We start from the raw sequence: 22063 nt of genomic DNA on the forward strand, positions 1-22063 counted from the left end.
GAATGTTTGGTTGTGGTACTGCAGTCATAGGCATCATGGTATCAGACTTTGTTTGCTTTTTATTATCATTAATAGATTTCCTGGCTTCTGCTAGTTGAACAGTTAGTAGGTCCCTTTGTAACTTAACTGTCTCCTTGTCTTTATTATCTAATTTTAAATGGTACATATTTATATGTTCCTGTACTAGTGGCCACTAATGGAAACATAGTGCCGACGTTAGTGTCAGTCCCAAACCTCTCAGGCGGGTGTCGGTGTCTAGTGCTTCGTCTCAAAATGTCTGTTTTGTCAGAGGTGTGCATGTGCGTTCTAAAGTCTGTTGTTTTAATTCCAATTGTCTCTTTTCTTCTAATATGAGGTTTTCCATGATACGCAATGTTTTGTTCAAATCAGAAATCCGTCTACCACCACATCGTCCGTTTGCACTGTCCTCATCATCTGCTGTGCGTCCGTCATCATGGTCAGAGTCATCATCAGTTGTGACATGGCCCTCTAAATCTGCTTTAATCCTAATGTTTTGTTTAGTTTTTCGTGGCATCTGGTTCTTAAATGGTGTTGTCAGTGTTTGTTTATGGTGAAGGCGCGGTTTATCCTGTTCTATATAACTTCCCGTGGTATCTATAATGTCAGAAAAGTCGGTGTTAATATTTGTGTGCAATTAAAATTGACTCTCGTGGCCTCCGGAATTTAAATGGATCTTCTGTGTGTGCGTTTGTGTGTGTGTCTCTGTGTGTTGCCTGCTCACAGAGCCCAGCCCCTCCCTTCTGTGTCTGCGTTTGTGTGTGTGACTCTGTAAATTCACTGTGCCCGAGTCTACACTGAAGACAGGCAGGATGATGTCAGCTGGTGGGACGTGGCCTATGTTGTATGGCGGAGGCGGGGCAGTAGCCCCCTCCCCCTTATGTTTTGTATACGGACCTGGTGTTTTCAATGTAACAATCTGTGTTGTTAGCGCTTTCCGGCTCAGTTTATATAAAAAAGAAAAGAAAAGTTTTAAAGTCAAGTTTTCAAGCTCAGCCAAGAAAAGCAGGACCACCTCAGCCCTGTGAAAAATTTCACAGGCTGATAAGAAACGTAGTGCGTGTCTTCAAACAGTATTTAATTTAGAAGCAAGCCAAGCCTAATGTACATTAAGTATCAAACCAACCCACGAACCGAAAAAGCTCTTTAGTCAGACGCAAATAACACACCAATATATGAAATAGAATTTGTAATAAACAGAAAAAACCAAAGACTATATTTTAGAAAACCGAACACACTTATCAGTCAACAAGCCACCATCGTGCCTATTATGTAGAGTATCAATTTCCAACCGAACAAAACAAACATCATCAGCACACCATCAATAAGCAGTCAAATTACAAGATATATTATAAAAAGTGAAAACAAAATTTTGAGAACTACAGAAATAGCAAGCAAGTGACAAAATATCTTATGATGAACAAAAAGTTCAAACCGAGGCAGAAAATAAATTTTTAACACCAACTACCACAGTCAAAAAAAAAATGCAAACTGAACCGGAAAAAAAATTCTTAGGTCAATAAGCAGTAAACAAAATACCAAATATATTTTTATCCACTACCAGTCTAAATTAACCCCAATAACAAAGAAACCAGATTCAAAATTAGAGCAAGTGTTCAAGTAACAATTTTCCCTTTAATTCCCATATTTAAACCTTACAGTTTCCCCAATGTACCCTATTAATACCTCAGCTTTACACCTTGCTCTCCTTTCTCCTATTCTCAACCTCTAAAAACGTCTTTCTGGAGCTCATTGTCTATATTTTCTTAATTTATAGTCTCCAAGAAAGCTCATTTAATTAACTTTATATATTTTACTTTAAAAACGTCTTCCGTTCAGGCTCATTGTCATAAATAAACAAACCCCTCATTTTATTGAGGTTCATATTCTTTAAATAACTGTCCTTGAACGAAGCTCATAATCGTTACCATTACAAATTTCTATCCCTATTTTTTCTAAATCTCTCTTTCTGACACTTTCCGTTCACTTTAAACACACTCTCTCACTGACACTCTAAAAACAGAGATGTCCTTTCCCCCCTTTTTCTCTAAACACACTCACCTAAAATTTATGGCTCTTTACAGCCCATGGAGATATCTCCACACACCCACACTCAAAAGCAACCGCAGAAGAAAAGGGGATTGATCAGTCCCCCACTTTCTCCATTTTCTCCCAAAAAAAAAATGTTTCAGCTGACACACACACATACACATACACAGCAAGACACTCCTCTATCGCCCTCTAGCGAGCAAAAACATACACGACAGTCACATAACAGCCTGTAAGAATAACAGGCAATTCCAAACAGACATAAAACATGAATACACAATCAAATTTCATTAAAATATACAACAAATTGTGGCGGGAACAACTTCCGCTCTTTTTATTTTAATCATTTCGCGGGGACAACTTCCGCTGCTTTTTTTAATTAATTAATACGCGGGGACAACTTCCGCTGCTTTTTTTTTTTTTTAATTAATTAATACGCGGGGACAACTTCCGCTGCTTTTTTTTTTTTTTTAATTAATTAATACGCGGGGACAACTTCCGCTGCTTTTTTTTAATTAATTAATACGCGGGGACAACTTCCGCTCGCGGGTACAACATCCGCTAATATTAATATACTTCTGAGGAGACGAACTCTCACGGCCTACCCTTAGACCAGGCAATTAACACGAAACCTCGTCAGGTTCCGAGCTGAGGACGCCACCACTCTGTCTCAGATGGGTACAACGTCCATCTATACCATTACAAATTCAATTTAAAATACCATGATGGGCACAACATCCATCTATTCCATAACCAAGCAACCCCAAATGTATAAACCAATAAAAAATTATAAAAACATATTCAAAATAAATTGATTTGCTCAATACCCCACTCCGGACCACCTTCGGGGCTCCACACCACTCCAATTTAAAATGTCCAATATACAGAATTTGAATAAACAGGGTCTGCACACCCACCTTAGTATGTTGCGGCCGCTAGTGGAAAGGAGTCCCAAGGTGTCCAGTCTGGACCTCCCGCACATCGGGGTCACCAATTTGAAGATAAAAATGTTTCTTTGGACCGTTCTCAAAGTATTTAAAATTTACCAACCCATGAGAAAATAACAAAAAGGTCCAAAATACACTCTCCCTCTTCGGGGGAGGCGTGTCCGTTACGAGAGAGTCGCAGACACCAGTCGAGTGAAGTTCAAAGCAAATCAAAGTATTTATTTACCAAAATACTGGATCCAGGAGAATTCACACATTGAGAACAGTCTAATACCCCTCCCAAGTGAAAATTCTGACCTCCCATCATCTGACTCAAAAAGTTATACCCATGATGACGTATAGCCTGGTGGTGAGGCGTTTCTGGCTGATTAGCGTATATTAATATGCATAATTTCACGTGTTAGTACTCAGCTCTTCACGTGCAATATTCAGGTGCCTGTTGTGACCCTGAAGACATTCATTATCTGGTCAGGCTTACAATGGGCCTCTCTTCTCAGCACTTTTTCCCTAGAGACTAAAATTTAGGGAGTTAGAAATACACTTCAAGGCCACAAGAAGAAGCTAAAGATCAGCGCCTCCGTGCCCAACACTATGATGTCAGTGTGTTACAATCCTGGAGTGCACATCTGTTCAAGGTTAGACGTTAAGAATTAAAACTGTGTGTTAATATCAAGTTATCATGCCATATAGTGAAGTTAGCTTATAATATGTCTTTAGGAGTAATTATCATATGAGTTAGTAGTGCAGAATCAAGCAAAAATGTTTAACTACATGTGTAAGTAATTAATAATGTAAATGCTGGTTAGTCATTCATATACATGCATATAGGGTACAGGATTTCACACCATGAGTATGCTAATTTAACTAATCATCATTTAAGGATATTTGTCAACAAACACAAAGTAATAAAATTGTTTTCTACAACACACAAAGACTGATACATAGCACACCTTCATTAGAAACAAGAAACAATAATAATCACCTGGAGACCGGGGAGTAGCACTGTTTTATGAGAATGTTCCAGAAAAATGATTTACACAAAGTTATTTACACAAACATCTTAAACGCCCCTGTGTTGGAGTGGGGGGATGCTGCCCCCTTGTGGCCACTCACATCAAGCGCAATCTGTCAATTATTCATTCTTCATTGGCTGCGTTTCCACAAATGTATTATTCAATGCTGTTTTTAAATGAGAACTAAACAGGTCCAACTCTAATTTACTGCACACTGCACAGGAGGTGTGTATCAAATGTTGCTGCACTTTTTCAGGTGAAATATTTCCCCATTTTTTCGCTTGATACAAGACATCAGCTGCTCAACAGTCTGTGGTGGCCATTATCTTCCACTGTGTTTTACCCTCTTAGATGAGCTTAACTCTGCAGTGTGTTCACATATAATTGATGCATGGCTTTCTCTTTGTGTATTAGAGGTTGTATTTCTTGTGGCAGACTGTGTTGAGTGACAATGATTTTCCAGTAACTGACTTCTGCCGTAACAACAAACCACATTAAAGACAAATAGAAACATAATTGTAGGGGAATATACAGTACAATGTCTCTCTCTTCCCAGTGGCTGAAACCAACCAATTTATAGATCAGCAGGTGTCTTTTTAACACTTTGTCCACTACAAATATTAACTGGAAAGTGTGTATGGAGTTGTATTTAAACCAAAAGCTACAGTGATCATGTGATTTCAAATCATACTTTTGAATGTAAATATAGTGAAAATACTAAAAGTAATGAGTGAGTGATTTGGGGGTTTTAGTGAATTCAGCACCACTTTCTGATGTGGAAATGTACATTTGTTCTACATTTGGTCATTTTCATTCATTCAGATCCATTCTAAAAGTTTAGTTTTTACTTTTGATGTCACAATTTCTCCAAATGTCTGCTTCCAATAGCAAAGTTAAAATAAATCAGACTTCAACATTGGAATTAATTGTATTTGTGGCTCACACTCTTCAATGCACTTTTACATTTTATACATTATTTTAAAGAAGACACACACAGAAACAACACCAAAAAATGGTTTTATAAACCACACAATAAAATAAGTTCCAAGTAAAAAGAACCCAAAGTCTTTCTTCTTTCAGACAACTTTAAACAATAGAAATGAAATACATTGCTGCCTTGTGCCCAGTGATTCCAGGTAGGATCTGGACCCAAAGCCACAGTGAACTGAATAAACGCTTACAGACAACGAATGAATAAAGTAATGAAACACATGAGAAATATCCAACAAAAGAATAGAAGTTTTATAGATTAAATCACGAAAAGAACATTCTAGATAAAATGTTTATATCTCTCTGATACATACATTTAAAAGTATAAATGAAACACACTCAATCCACATCAAATCTGAACAATGAAGAAACAAATACAAAGTAAGAAACGTATTCAGAATTGTGTCAAATGAAAAACCAACAGGTAACACATCTATTTTAATAATACATCATTTTTCAATCCTATAAAAAATAAAAAGTTAAGCAAATTATTTGATATATTTTAATCTCCACACACACACACACACACACACACACAGCAACATTTAATTCCTAAAAGATCCCTAACAGTCCCCATACAGTCCAAGGGGGAGCCGCAATGCCTGCTGGGAGTTCTGCTGCTAGTCCCAGTTCTTCACGGTACGTGGTCTTCATCCCAAAACTAACCACACAATATCATTGGTCACACTCTGTGCTTGTATTAGCTGGAGTCTATGATGTCATCTTACACCATTTACTGCACGTGGCTTGGAATTTAAACCAGGAATCGTACACATTTTGTGAAATGTTTAAACTCACTGAGAGCAACGTTAAATTTCAGGCACAGTTCTGTAAATCCCTCATATCTCACTACATACTGCAGTATACAGGTCTCACAATACTGGCTCCTGCACTGCTGACAGTCGGGTATCAGTCGTGTTCACGACTCCACACTGGACATAGTGTATAGCACTGTATTTGGGGAAATAAGCCAAGATTTTATAACTCACACTGTACCACGCAAGGAGTCGTCTCCCTACATTTTTCTCACACAGCATCAGCCATTTTTACATTTGTCTCCAGTGGCAACAAACATTGTACTTTTTTCCACGTGACATCATTCTTCTACTAAATAAGCACTGATTATAAAGCCCTACCATACACTACTATGGTTTTAGTGGAGTAAAGACAGTCTCCATCTTCTCCTTCTTCCTCCTGAGGAATCAAACAATATTAAATATTTACTCAGTTATAAATATAGATCATGTATTCAATAAAAACACTGACAGATCTGTACTTTACAGATTTTCATATACTTTAATTGTACATTAGTGAGTAAAAGAATCTACTTAGTTACAGTTTATCCACCTCTATGTACTCCATAATATGTTTAAATGTGTGTGTGTGTGTGTGTGTGTGTGTGTGTGTGTGTTTACAAACCCCTTCAGTTAAAACCCATCCTTCAGTTTTTTCTAGTGAAGATTTGTGGTGTTTTCTAAAAAAAAAAAAAGGATATTTAATGATTAGATTTAAATATATCTCCCCCACACATGCAGAATTAATAGTTAATGAATGTTAAAGACAGAAGAATATAAACAGTTGATTGTAAAATAATTGTTTCAGATTTAATCATATACTTAAAATTGTCCACATTCTTCCTGATTTTATGTGAAAATAAGAGACAAGCATCTGCAGAGAAAACACATCTGCTCACATTTACACAGAGAACTGTTAACTGTCTGTAAATGATTGTTAAATAATTGTTAATTACTATTTATGTATTACAACATAATTAATAACTACTAATAAGGAGATTGTAAACCAATTATAAATCTTTATAAGTGAAGTCTCATGCTAAGGTGGTACCCGTGTGTTTATGAACTGTAGGAAGAACCCGGAGCAGCCAGAGGAACCCCACACAGACACAGTGAGAACACACAGAACTCCTCACATAGCCCTTTACCACCAAAATAAGTCAGTTCACAAATAACACTAAATGATTCAGTTCAAGATCCTCTGAACCTTGCTGCTCTCCCACATTTTCACCAGTTTAAATGGGATCTATGTGTACATCAGCAGCAGGGGGCGCTGTGGAGATGCTCAGTCCAGCGTCGCTGTGGCTGAATTCAGCTCCAGCTCCAGAGGCAGAGATATAATAAGAAAAGAGTCGTGTTTTATCCGCTGTTTACAGCAGGTTCTGATACACAGGTGTAAATGATACTGAGTTTTTGGGCCGTTCTGCCGAGCTATGAACAGTGAGAACAAAATTATCCATCGCTCCTTAAAGGGGATGTCTACAATTATGGGGAAGCACAATACTCTCTGGCTTGTTTATGTTCAGGATGTCTCCCTCTTTTAAAGTGGAACGGTAAATTTTAGAAGAAATATGATCAAACCCAGGGCCCTGCAGCTGCGTAACTAATTGTTGTGCCACTGTGCTGCCATCTGTTCATATTTAAAATATTATTTGCATAAAATTGAAATCACAAACTAAAATTAACATCAAAATTTCCCATTCAAGGCTCTTTTTGCAGAGAATGTGTTCACTTATTTTCACAGAAATGTCCATAATTTTGGCCAATATTGTCTAAATATCTGCAACCAACTAGATATAGGACTGAGGATGAGATACTCTTAAAAGTCTGGAAACATAATAAAAAGATTAAAAAATAAATTCAGTGAGCTTCAGGTTCAGACCAGCTGTGATACAGATGTGTTAAGCATAAAATACATGAGAATTTTAAAGGAGCACTTGGGCTATATGTGCATTAACAGGCTGAAGTGACTCCAATCAGATTTTTGTCCTTAATTAGATCTTAATCCATGTGTTTTTGTTCAGAACTGTGTGGATATAAATCAAGAGCAGTACTTTGGTGTAGAAGCTGGTTAATTAAGGACCCACATCAAGCACTACACTGGGCTTAGGGCCCTATTTGTGAGAGAGCCACATAAAAGTATCAATGTGCACTGAACAGACAGAATTTCTTAAAGTGTATAAATTATGTTAATAAAGCCTCACCTTCTGCATAAATATATTTCACCCAGGATTACTGCAGCCGCTCCAGCAACTGCACCAATCAGAACACAGGTAATCTGCAGATGACCTACACAGATCATAAATGGACAAACAGAGAATGATCCAGTTACTAGAGTTTAGCCGTGTGCTCGGTTGACTATTGTTTGGCTAAAACAGTATAGCTGGGATGTTGCTAGGTTTCCAGGTTTGTTGCTATCTCCTGTTGCTATGGTGTTAAAGTGGCTTGAAGGGTGTTACTAGCTGGTTGCTATGCTGTTCTACATTTGTTGCACTATTTTGGTGTTCTGCCATTTTGAACTAGTGTCTGAAAACAGTGGACATTTTTCTGTGCACTCAAGCGGTCCCACAATGCACAGCAAATGTAGTGTACAATCAATATACACTACTGGTGGACAGTGGATACCCATAATGCACTTTGGTCTTTCGTAAAAATAAGGCCCCCAGATTTTGCGTTCCAAAGCATGCCACAGGAAATAAGCAGAGGAGCTCTTCATTCACTCCAGTTCATTCCAGTTCTTACTACTCACCCTGCAGTAAGATAAGGACTCTTTGGCAACAGAATTAAAACAAACGAAAACATTTTAACAGTTTCTTGTTTAACAGTCATTTCACTTCCTTTTTATGGTTGTTGAAGTGAGAAAATTTTGAAAGAGTGCATCAGTTAAGTGTCAAGAAAAAAGAAAGTAGAATATCTTTTAAAAACAAGTGTAAATATCATGTATAGTGCCCTGTTAAAACAGCTCTGTGTGAAAGAGATAAATGGGGGTATTATGATATTATGTACTCCACTATTATACTAAATGAACAAACCTGTAAATTGGTATTCAACTCTATTCATATGATTTGTTTACATTTATATATAGCATCTTTCATACACTGCAATCATTCAAAGTGTTTGACCATTGAAAACATAAACATATGATTATAACTTATGTAAAGAAACATAATTAAAAAAGGCTTCAGACATAAAATAAAATAAAAACAAAAGCTTTAGAACAATCAGAGGTGTGGCACCTCAGTAAAGCTTTAACACAGAGATTTACAACAAATTTGTGAATGAGGAAGAGCACTGCTTTCACCCAAAGAGTAGCAGCAGTGACTGAATAATATCGTACTTTGAAGCAAAACCAACCTCTAAGATCTTAATCAATACTTGGAATATTCATGCAACTAACGTTTAAAACCTCCAAACAGTCGATAAATCCTAGGAGAAGTTTTAGATAATATAAGAATCAAGAATTGGAATCAAACAAACATTAAGACAAAAAATTAAAGGAAAAGACTTAAAATAAAATAAAATAGAGTTCAATGTGTACTGAGAGTAGAGTACAACCTTTAGAGCTCAATCATAGACACATGAAAAGGGGATGTTTTTAACCTAGATTTAAAAGTCTCTACATTTGGGGCACATCTAAGACCTTCTGGCAGTTTGATGCAGTTATTTGCAGCACAATGGTTATGCTACTTCACCTACTTCAAGCAGAAATAAACCCGATGGAATGCAGACATCCAGTACTAACTACAGATTTGTGAAAACACCAAGCTACAGCAGAGATCACATTTGTTTATATCTGTCTCCCCATGGCAGCTCTTAAAATTACACCATGATGTTTTGAAGAGGTTCAAACAACCCTTGGATTTTGGAGATGACGAAAGAACCCAGCGATGGATGGTGCAACAAGGAATTCTCTACTGATCTGTCTGAAATGGGGCACAGAGCTGTGTTCAGTCACAAAGAACAATAACAAAAGCAAATACTCAGTGATTAAGTAATGCTCAACGTTACCTCCACATTTGTTGTGGATTTAAAACACTGCAGCTCATGTTAGAGATGGTGTTTTTCAATATTTCCACTCTACTGAAGATAAAAACATGACTGAGTATCTCTAGATGTTGTTGTGACTCTAAACCATTAATTCTGATTATGCAAACCGGATTCCAAAAAAGTTGGGACACTAAACAAATTGTGAATAAAAACTGAATGCAATGATGTGGAGGTGCCAGCATCTAACATTTTATTCAGAATAGAACACAAATCACAGATCAAAGTTTAAACTGAGAGAGCGCATCATTTTAAGGGAAAAATATTCATTCATTCATTCATTCATTATCTGTAGCCGTTTATCCAATTCAGGGTCGCGGTGGGTCCAGAGCCTACCTGGAATCATTGGGCGCAAGGCAGGAATACACCCTGGAGGGGGCAGGGAAAAATATGTTGTTTCAAAATTTCATGGCGTCAACAAATCCCCAAAAAGTTGGGACAAGGCCATTTTTTACCACTGTGTGGCATCCCCCCTTCTTCTTACAACACTCAACAGACGTCAAATGTTCTCTATAGGTGAAAGATCTGGACTGCAGGCTGACCATTTCAGTCCCCGGATCCTTCTTCTACGTAGCCATGATGTTGTGATTGCTGCAGAATGTGGTCTGGCATTATCTTGTTGAAAAATGCAGGATCTTCCCTGAAAGAGATGACGTCTAGATGGGAGCATATGTTATTCTAGAACCTGAACATAGTTCTCTGCATTAATTGTGCCTTTCCAGACATGCAAGCTGCCCATGCCACAAGCACTCATGCAACCCCATACCATCAGTGATGCAGGCTTTTGAACGGAGCGTTGATAACAACTTGGGTTATCCTTATCCTCTCTGGTCCGGATGACATGGCGTCCCAGTGTTCAATAAAGAACTTCAAATCGTGACTCATCTGACCACAGAACAGTCTTCCTTTTTGCCACACTCCATTTTAAAAGACCACTGGCCCAGTGCAAACGTCTGAGCTTGTGGAGCTTGCTTAGAAATGGCTTCCTCTTTGCACTGTAGAGTTTCAGCTGGCAACGGCGGAAGGCACGGTGGATTGTGTTCACTGACAATGCTTTCTGGAAGTATTCCTGAGCCCATTCTGTCATTTCCTTGACAGTGGCATTCCTGTTTGAGGTGCAGTGACGTTTAAGGGCCCGGAGATCACGAGCATCCAGTAGAGTTTTATGGCCTTGACCCTTACGCACAGCAATTGTTCCAGATTCTCTGAATCTTTTGATGATGTAATGCACGGTTGATGATGATAACTTAAAAGTCTTTGCTATTTTACGCTGGGTAACACCATTCTGTTATTGCTGCACTATCTTTCTGCGCAACAATTGTGGAATTGGTGATCCTCTTACCATCTTGGCTTCAGAGAGACACTGACACTCTGAGAAGCTCTTTTTATACCCAATCATGTTGTCAATTGACCTAATTAGTGTTAATTGGTCTTCCAGCTTTTCGTTATATGCTCAGTTTCCTTTTTCCAACCACTTATTGCTACTTGTCCCAACTTTTTTGGGATGTGTTGACACTGTGAAATTTTGAATCAACGTATTTTTCCTTTGAAATGTTACATGTACTCAGATGAAACTTTTGATCTGTCATCTATGTTCTGTTATGAATAAAATATTGACATTTGCCATCTCCACATCATTGCATTCAGTTTTTATTCACAATTTGTTTAGTGTCCCAACTTTTTTGGAATCCGGTTTGTATTTTTAAGATGGAAGAAAGCTGTTTTGGTGATGGCTTTGATGGCCTGAGCCTGCTAACAAATAATGAAATAAAATCCTGCAAACAAGCACTGAACATAATCAGCAATAGGTTTAATACAGAATCTCTGACACATCCAGGCCACTGGGTGTCAGTAAAAGAGCTGTTTCAGGACAAAGATTAATCACTGGAGAAAATGACTGAATGCTGCTTTAAGTAAAGCAGTGTTTTCTGACCTGAATTACTGCAGCGTCCCACGAAGTTAAAGAGCAGAGTGGAGGAGCCGAGCTGATTGGTGCTGACACACTGCAGATGGGGTGAGGACATTGACAGATGTGATCGATGCATGGAGAGGATGCTCCTCAATCCAGACACACCTACAGACTCCTCCTTAATGGACAGACTGCCTGACTGAGAGACAGGTTGTTCATTTAGACGCCACTCCAGTTTAGGAACAGGACGCCCTCGAACCTCACACAAGCAAACCATCATCACTGCGTCATTATCACTGCTGTTACAGTGGGACGAGGTCAAGAACTGGGGAGAAACTGAGAGAGAGAGAGAGAGAGGTGAGTTTTCAGGTAAAAAGTAAACACTAGTCACATTCATTCAACATTAGAACTGTGAAATGGTGACAAATGATGATTGATTCCAATTTGTTCTGGAGTTTTAAAATCCACTAAAGTAATATTTCCCAGTAAAGTTTAAAGGAGTGACTGTTGTAAGAATGTAAACACAATCTCTCTTATTCTCATGATAAATATCTATGGTGTTTACTGAAAGTGTTAATGAAATGAGTTTTTACATTGCCCTGTCAATGACTGATAAGAAATTTGCATTTTGGTACAAACATATGTCCCATAACCTTTTCACTTAAACAAAGAAAAACAAAAAATACACAGGCAAAAAAAAAAAAAAAGTTGAGTTCTAAATAGTTCTGTTTTACAGAGCTCTCACTAAAGTTAGTTCAGAGAAGAACTAGCTTTCAGGGGATTCCTAATTTTACTCGTATTTCCGGTAAAATACTTTTCAGGTTGTGCCCAATGTCGGAAGCTTCATGACCAACAAAGTCTATTATTAAAAACACTGCATGTGACTGAACTACAGCACATTCAGCCACAAAGAGCAAGTCTCAGTTTTCCAACAGTTTCCTAATGATCTAAAGTTCCTCTGAAACTGTCTTGATTTGCTTCATTAACCTTTTAGAATTAAAAATAAAAAGGTGACAGACATCTGGGAAACTAGAGGCTCACTGAGGTCACATGACTGTGTGCTAACATTCCATCTTTACATTTAATAAAAGTATTTTTGAGGTAGAATAAGACAACTTACATTTACATACTGTTTAAAAGAAAGCAGCCACTAAAGCATTTCTTCTGTTTCTTATGATGTTAGATCTCTCCATTTAGCTCTCACTGAAAAACTGTTCATCATGAAAAACTGTTGTAAGTTGTCAGTTATTCTCCTCTGTCTAATTTAACCACAGGGTTATTTGTAGAGAGATAGTTGAGCACTGCAGAGTTGTACTCTAACTGACCCCTTAATAATAACAAGGAGCCGTATGATCCACATTGATTCTGAGCTCTAGGGTCGTATAAACCACTGTGTGCATCAACTGTGCTGGTCCCATAGTCTAACCCTCTGTTTCTGTCCTTATCCTGGTCCTAATACTTATCCTCTGTCCTTGTCCCAATCTCTGTCCCTAATCATCTTGTTGAATACATATGTCACTCAGCACTCACACATTAGTTTTTCTCCTGCATTTGTTTTGCTACACAGTGGTGGGACAGAATTTCTGTAAATACGTAATTCTATATCACCTCTGATTTCCTAATTAATGAAACTTACTAATGAAGTTGTACTCACACTGCACCTCCAGCTGCACAGATGAGTTCTGAGATCCATGTTTGTTCTGAGCTCTACAGTAGTATAAACCACTGTGTGTATCATTAGTCTCAGTGATGCTGAATGTGGGTCCGGTCTCTATCTGCTCCCCATTCTCTCTGAACCAGGTGTAGTTCACTGCTGGGTTCCCATCACTGCTGCAGCTCAGAGAAACAGAACTGCCCCACATCACTGAACCAGAGGGAGACACTGATATAGATGTTTTCCAAGGGGCATCTGAAAGAAAAATAGAATAATTATATGAAGCAAAGGTGGGAATAAGTAATTAACTTACAATTAACAATTGAGTCTCATCTGAAGTCTGTCAGTCCCTGATTCAGTACACACCAGTCTCAGGTTGAGTCCAGAGCTCTACCAACAAAATCCCACTAAACTGATCACATTTAGGACACCACACAACTTTCAGCTCATAATCACATTGTACAGTAATTATATTCATTCATAAACCAGACTTACACAAAACACGTAATGTAAGAGAGTTCTCTGTTGTCATTTCTTTATTTTTCAGCTGGTAGGTGGCAGTGCACGTGATACTGAGTTTATGATGAAGACGAGTAACTGTGAAGTTCAGGTGAGAGGAGACGAAGCTGGAGTTTTGGTTCTGTTCCTGGGAGCTGTTATTCTGCAGGGGGCTCCATGTTAAAGTTGGGGGCTGAGAGGTACAGAGTGAAAAAGCTGAACAGAATAAACTCACAGAACTTCCCTCCAATACTTTCTTCCTCTGCTTCTGCTCCTCCATCTGCTCTCCATACAGAGTCAGTGTGGGTTTGGGGGGTGAAGCTAAGACACAAAAGAGATTTACAATAAATAAACAATTATATTTTATTAGGGAATTTTACTGATAATTAACCAGGAATGGATTAAAGCTCCTTCACACACTTCTACCCAAGTAATTAAACAGAAAATACTTCTGGGGAAGAAAGAAAGATTTGAAATCTTGATGAAGCTGAACAAGCAAATTGCCCTCACAAGACCCAGCAAAATACCCAGAGCTGTCCCCCACTAGACCCAGTACCATACCCAGGACATTACCACAATAGACTCAGTGCAGTAGTCAGGAAATGATCACAGGAGCCCTGGTTCAACACCCAGAAAATTATCACAAAACCCAGTACAATACCCAGCATTTTACCCTCAAGAGATTTAAGAGTCGCGTGTGATCAACATTTCCAAGCATTTCCAAGAACAGTAGCAGCGTAAAGGGCTTCAGAGTGTGACATTTCACAAGTGCCACAGATATAAATTATATTAACTGTCACTAGTCTAGTGTTTATAGTTTGAAAAAGAATACAGTCACACTGTCACTAACCTGTGACGTTTATTGAAAGGGGTGACTCTGCAAAAGTGAATTTCACTCCTCCATCGATTTTGAAGTAATACGTCCCAGTGTCTCTCTCACTGACGCTGTTGAAGATGGTGGTGCAGTTCTTCTTACTGATATCTCCTATTAACACCCCTTGAAGTTTATTGACTGTTCCACTGGAATCAAAGACTACTTTATTTGTCCCATCAACTTCTTTAAACCATACAACATTAGGACTTTTCTTAACTCTATATTCATAATCGCTGCTGACTGTAAAAGAGCAGGGTATGAGAACACAGTGTCCACTCACACCTTCTACACTCTGTGGAAGAGTGACACTGAAACCCTCCAAGGACAAAGCCACTGAAAACACAAAGAAAGTGTCACATTAAACTTTACTGCACACACACACACTACTACACTACACATGACACAAGGCTAAACTCACACTCAGAACATCATTTCTATAAATAAAACAGAGCTCCCTGAACACACACTATAGATGTTCTAATGAAATAAAATGACACATTTTGTATGAAATGTTGTAATAATTGGGAAAGACATAGTTTATCAGATTAGGAAAAAGACTCTAAATCCAGATCTGATCCTGTAATGAGAACAGAAGAACAGTTTTAGAGATAACTGCAGAAAAGACTGCACTTCTCTAAACTCCACCCCTGAACTCCCAGGAAACTACAAATTCCTCTGTCCATGCGTTATTAATACCCTTAGTACAGTCAATAACACATTTATAACAAGCTAGTTATACATTATTATAACCTCGCAGAACTATTTCTGATCTGGAAGAAGTGTAGAACATGAAGTAACTCCAAATACAGCTGTAAAGCTCCTGAAATGGAAACATGAGCCAGGTGCAGTGAGTGGGGTCCTGAGACTGAGATAAAGAACAATAACTGAGTTACGACAGCAGAGTATAAACTCACAAATACATAATGGACATACCTCCAAACAAACAACAAACGAAAACAAGTTTCTGGTCTAACTTCATCTTTCTGAAGAGGAAAATTCACCTGAAGAAGAGAGATGTGTAAATTAGTTCAGTAAAGAAACATCGTCTCTGCAGTGGATTTCACTCTCGGAGGAGAACACTAACTGCTCAGATCTTTTACATCAGTTACAGACTCTGAACTGACTTTATTCTCAGTGATGGGGAGAGGGAGGGCTGTCCTACCGACCCAGAGACAGAGAGAGGACACTTATTAACTGTTATTACATTTAGACAAATAAACGAAACCTCAAATCAAATGTGTCCAACAGGAAAAGAGCTGAGGGACATTTCTATTGGATAGTCCTCATCTCTGGACTAAAGTTATCTGTGAACCTCATTAATCCTGCTGTGAACCATTCTACGAGAGAGAGAGAGAGAGAGAGAGAGAGAGAGAGAGAGAGAGAGAGACAGAGAGAGAAAGAGAGAGAGAGAGAGAAAGAGAGAGAGAGAGAGAGAGGGAGAGAGAAAGAGAGAGAGAGAGAGAGAGTGCGAGAGATAGAGAGAGAGAGAGAAAGAGAGAAAGGGAAAAAAGAAAGAAAGAACAGACTCAGTGCGAAGGAACAGAAAAGAACAAAGAATGAAAATGAAACACAAGTAAAAAATCAGGATCTAATGTGAAGGAGAATAACACAGACCCCTCTCCTCACTGATAAACTGCTATAAAACACTCAAGAAAGTTAAACCCCCTCAGTGTTTTACTGAAGCTCTCGTCTTTGAGGAAATGTAACTATTCACTGCACTCCTCGTTATTTTACAGTTTCACAGATGATGTTCCTTTAGTGGAATGTGAAAAATCAAACATCAGAAATGTAAAGAGAAAAAGAACAGTGTGCTTCTTACCTCAGAGAAAATGGAAACCCACTCAGAGAATTACAAACATGAATCATTTCAAAAATAAAATGATATATTCCAGCATTTAAAGCAGCGTCAGTGATCAGCAGCTGATTCAGTCTGAGTTTTCAGAGCAGAGAAACACTACAGCGTCCAGTGCAGAGAGAACACAGGAGCAGAGCTGAGAGAAACCGCCCAAACAGAAATGACCATCAGCTGCAGAGGGAGGACGAGGAGTGTGTGTGGTTCTTACCTCACAGAGAGGAGGAGAAATCTCTGTTCAGATACTGTACAACTGCTGTAACCACACTCACACACACACACACACACACACACACACAAGCTTCCTCTCACATTCACCAAGAACCCAATACTCTACAAACAGCTCATACTCATGATCCAAAACATTAAGACCACTCTACTCCCAGGAGCTAAGCCACACTTCACACACGAGTCATTACGACTGTCTTATATTCACCACCAAAAACAATGTCCACAAACTCAACACCATCGTTCAGCAATGAGCCGAAACATTAAGACCACCTTACACTGAAAAGTCAACATTTTAACACCACTCCACGCCCATAAGCCAAAATATTCCTACCCTCCTCCAGAAGATACATAGAGCATTTTCTACAGTGGTGAGCCCAGGGTAGACACCACAGTTTCTATTCATTACAATGAAGCATCACAATGATTATGAAGATGTAATTGTAAAGTAATAATACTGTGTTCCTTTAAGGAAGTGTGTCCTTGTTCAGTTTGTTGTCAGCACTAGTTTACTGCAGTTCAAAATACTACACAGATTACATCTCTTTAATTGAAAGCTCTCCGGGGTGTTTCTATTGGTTACTCAAACCTGCCACAAGCACCAGCTTCTTCAGCTCATATTAGTCCTAATATTTTGGAGCACAATTAAGTCATTTTACAGAAACTTTGAACCAGACCCAAATGTAGGGAGACCAGACGTCCTGTTTTACCCGGATATGTCCTTCATTTTAGACTTAAAAAATGTCCAGACGGAATTTCACAAACATCCGGCATTTTGTTTTTCTAGAGCTTCCATAGAACTTTCGAGAAGCGTTTCGTTCACGAACTAGTCCCGCCCTCCACTACTCCGTTTGGTTCGCTTGAGTGAGAAGGGGGCGGGGTGAAGTAGCCTAAAATTTTTGGATTGGACGGTTTGACTGTAGAGCTACCGTTATTGGTCGATAAACTTCTCTGTAAACATTTAATTGATCTGTCTGCACGTCAGTCGTCCTTGTTTACGTCAGACAAAAGTCATGTACCTACCCTCATCTCGAGCAGCTATGCCGAAACGTAAATGTATATTATTTTAATTCTCGAATGATTTAAAAAAGAAATTCCCATGTGTAGCAAATAAAGGTGTAAAGGACCAAAAAGCACACAAAGGTACAGCTAAGCATACAACGGCAGCGAGGGGCGAGAGCTAATCACACACCCCACCCCGGAGGCGTGTCCTCTTTTTCACCATCTCAGATCTGGTCACCCGACCCAAATGTTCCTGTGTTTGTTCTGAAGAGTCCTAACGCACCGCTTTGTATAAATCAACCTGAAAACATCTGCTAACACAAAGACTGATACATACCACACCTTCATTAGAAACAAGAAACAATAATAATCACCTGGAGACCGGGGAGTAGCACTGTTTTATGAGAATGTTCCAGAAAAATGATTTATACAGTTATTTACACAAACATCTTAAACGCCCCTGTGTTGGAGTGGGGGGATGCTGCCCCCTTGTGGCCACTCACATCAAGTGCAATATGTTAATGATTCATTCTTCATTGGCTGCTTTTCCACAAATGTATTATTCAATGCTGTTTTTAAATGAGAACTAAACAGGTCCAACTCTAATTTACTGCACACTGCACAGGAGGTGTGTATCAAATGTTGCTGCACTTTTTCAGGTGAAATATTTCCCCATTTTCGCTTGATACAAGACATCATCTGCTCAACAGTCTGTGGTGGCCATTATCTTCCACTGTGTTTTACCCTCTTAGATGAGCTTAACTCTGCAGTGTGTTCACATATAATTGATGCATGGCTTTCTCTTTGTGTATTAGAGGTTGTATTTCTTGTGGCAGACTGTGTTAAGGGACAATGATTTTCCAGTAACTGACTTCTGCCGTTACAACAAACCACATTAAAGACAAATAGAAACATAATTTTAGGGGAATATACAGTACAATGTCTCTCTCTTCCCAGTGGCTGAAACCAACCAATTTATAGATCAGCAGGTGTCCTTTTAACACTTTGTCCACTACAAATATTAACTGGAAAGTGTGTATGGAGTTGTATTTAAACCAAAAGCTACAGTGATCATGTGATTTCAAATCATACTTTTGAATGTAAATATAGTGAAAACACTAAAAGTAATGAGTGAGTGATTTGGGGGTTTTAGTGAATTCAGCACCACTTTCTGATGTGGAAATGTACATTTGTCCTACATTTGGTCATTTTCATTCATTCAGATCCATTCTAAAAGTTTAGTTTTTACTTTTGATGTCACAATTTCTCCAAATGTCTGCTTCCAATAGCAAAGTTAAAATAGATCAGACTTCAACATTGGAATTAATTGTATTTGTGGCTCACACTCTTCAATGCACTTTTACATTTTATACATTATTTTAAAGAAGACACACACAGAAACAACACCAAAAAATGGTTTTATAAACCACACAATAAAATAAGTTCCAAGTAAAAAGAACCCAAAGTCTTTCTTCTTTCAGACAACTTTAAACAATAGAAATGAAATACATTGCTGCCTTGTGCCCAGTGATTCCAGGTAGGATCTGGACCCAAAGCCAAAGTGAACTGAATAAACGCTTACAGACAACGAATGAATAAAGCAATGAAACACATGAGAAATATCCAACAAAAGAATGGAAGTTTTATAGATTAAATCACGAAAAGAACATTCTAGATAAAATGTTTATATCTCTCTGATACATACATTTAAAAGTATAAATGAAACACACTCAATCCACATCAAATCTGAACAATGAAGAAACAAATACAAAGTAAGAAACTTATTCAGAATTGTGTCAAATGAAAAACCAACAGGTAACACATCTATTTTAATAATAAAAAAAAAATAAATAAAAAGAGTTAAGCAAATTATTTCATATATTTTAATCTCCACACACACACACACTTAACCCCTAAAAGATCCCAAACAGTCTCCATACAGTCCAAGGGGGAGCCGCAATGCCTGCTGGGAGTTCTGCTGCTAGTCCCAGTTCTTCACGGTACGTGGTCTTCATCCCAAAACTAACCACACAATATCATTGGTCACACTCTGTGCTTGTATTAGCTGGAGTCTATGATGTCATCTTACACCATTTACTGCACATGGCTTGGAATTTAAACCAGGAATCGTTTGCATTTTGTGAAATGTTTAAACTCACTGAGAGCAACGTTAAATTTCAGGCACAGGCTGTAAATCCCTCATATCTCACTACATACTGCAGTATACAGGTCTCACAATACTGGCTCCTGCACTGCTGACAGTCGGGTATCAGTCGTGTTCACGACTCCACACTGGACATAGTGTATAGCACTGTATTTGGGGAAATAAGCCAAGATTTTATAACTCACACTGTACCACGCAAGGAGTCGTCTCCCTACATTTTTCTCACATAGCATCAGCCATTTTTACAATTGTCTCCAGTGGCTACAAACATTGTACTTTTTTCCACGTGACATCATTCTTCTACTAAATAAGCACTGATTATAAAGCCCTACCATACACTACTATGGTTTTAGTGGAGTAAAGACAGTCTCCATCTTCTCCTTCTTCCTCCTGAGGAATCAAACAATATTAAATATTTACTCAGTTATAAATATAGATCATGTATTCAATAAAAACACTGACAGATCTATACTTTACAGATTTTCATATACTTTAATTGTACATTAGTGAGTAAAAGAATCTACTTAGTTACAGTTTATCCACCTCTATGTACTCCATAATATGTTTAAATATGTGTGTGTGTGTGTGTGTGTTTACAAACCCCTTCAGTTAAAACCCATCCTTCAGTTTTTTCTAGTGAAGGTTTGTGGTGTTTCCTGAAAAAAATGGATATTTAATAATTAGATTTAAATATATCTCCCCCACACATGCAGAATTAATAGTTAATGAACGTTAAAGAAAGAAGAATATAAACAGTTGACTGTAAAATAATTGTTTCAGATTTAATCATATACTTAAAATTGTCCACATTCTTCATGATTTTATGTGAAAATAAGAGACAATCATCTGCAGAGAAAACACATCTGCTCACATTTACACAGAGAACTGTTAATTGTCTGTAGATGATTGTTAAATGATTGTTAAATACTATTAATGTATTACAACATAATTAATAACTACTAATAAGGAGATTGTAAACCAATTATAAACCTTTATAAGTGAAGTCTTATGCTAAGGTTGTACCCATGTGTTTATGAACTGTAGGAAGAACCCGGAACAGCCAGAGGAACCCCACACAGACACAGTGAGAACACACAGAACTCCTCACATAGCCCTTTACCACCAAAATAAGTCAGTTCACAAATAACACTAAATGATTCAGTTCAAGATCCTCTGAACCTTGCTGCTCTCCCACATTTTCACCAGTTTAAATGGGATCTATGTGTACATCAGCAGCAGGGGGCGCTGTGGAGGTGCTCAGTCCAGCGTCGCTGTGGATGAATTCAGCTCCAGCTCCAGAGGCAGAGGTATAATAAGAAAAGAGTCTCTTTTTTAAGGTGGAATGGTATATTTTAGAAGAAATATGATTGTTATTTGAATGCTTAAGTTTAACTGTAAATATTTATTCACTGTTTGAATTACCACATACACTCCTATGGAGCAGGAATAGAGCAACATCCTCATCTCGGTTTGTGCTTTTGAATGTTTGGAGTTCTCTCCATTGTCTAAAATAACGACAGATGCCTCTTCTCTCCCATGAGCAGAGTGAGAGAGAGAAAGACTACCATACTGGAGACAGTTTGTTTTGTTACAAATTTACAGACACAGAGGCCTCATAGACACATTAGAGCAGTGTCCAGCACACAGACAGACTGCAGAGCAAACATCTTTTCTGAGGAAACATCTATTGAAATTTATAAAAAGTGTTTTTTGATTCCAGTCACGAACTTCACGTTTCAGTTGCACTAACCACAGAAAACACACACGTTTTACTGAATGCCAACGTTTCTAAATTAGGTTCTTCAATAGGAACCAAACTGGTTCCTCCTTGGTGGAAAAGGGCTAACAGATAGTGATCTGAAGCAAGGATTAAACCCAGGACCCCAGGGCCCTGCAGCTGCGTAACTAATTGTTGTGCAACTGTGCTGCCATCTGTTCATATTTAAAATATTATTTGCATAAAATTGAAATCACAAACTAAATTTAGTACCAAAATGTCCCATTCAAGCCTCTTTTTGCAGAGGATG

At 38.2% G+C, this 22063-nt stretch overlaps 2 protein-coding genes across 8 annotated transcripts in view; both read right to left on the minus strand.

Moving 5' to 3' along the window:
- LOC136694620 (sialic acid-binding Ig-like lectin 10) overlaps positions 1–22063 on the minus strand; it is a 75232-nt gene that overhangs the window by 38641 nt on the left and 14528 nt on the right. The window lies entirely within an intron of this gene.
- On the minus strand, positions 7631–14238 carry LOC136694045 (sialic acid-binding Ig-like lectin 5). The gene is made up of 4 exons (XM_066667391.1): positions 13914–14238; positions 13401–13673; positions 11789–12100; positions 7631–7638 (listed from the first exon to the last, which is right to left on the minus strand). The coding sequence occupies exons 1-4, from the start codon at positions 14194–14196 to the stop codon at positions 7631–7633; spliced, it is 876 nt and encodes a 291-aa protein (XP_066523488.1). The 5' UTR covers positions 14197–14238.

Source organism: Hoplias malabaricus, chromosome 4 (assembly GCF_029633855.1).
Source record: "Hoplias malabaricus isolate fHopMal1 chromosome 4, fHopMal1.hap1, whole genome shotgun sequence".
NCBI lineage: Eukaryota > Metazoa > Chordata > Actinopteri > Characiformes > Erythrinidae > Hoplias > Hoplias malabaricus.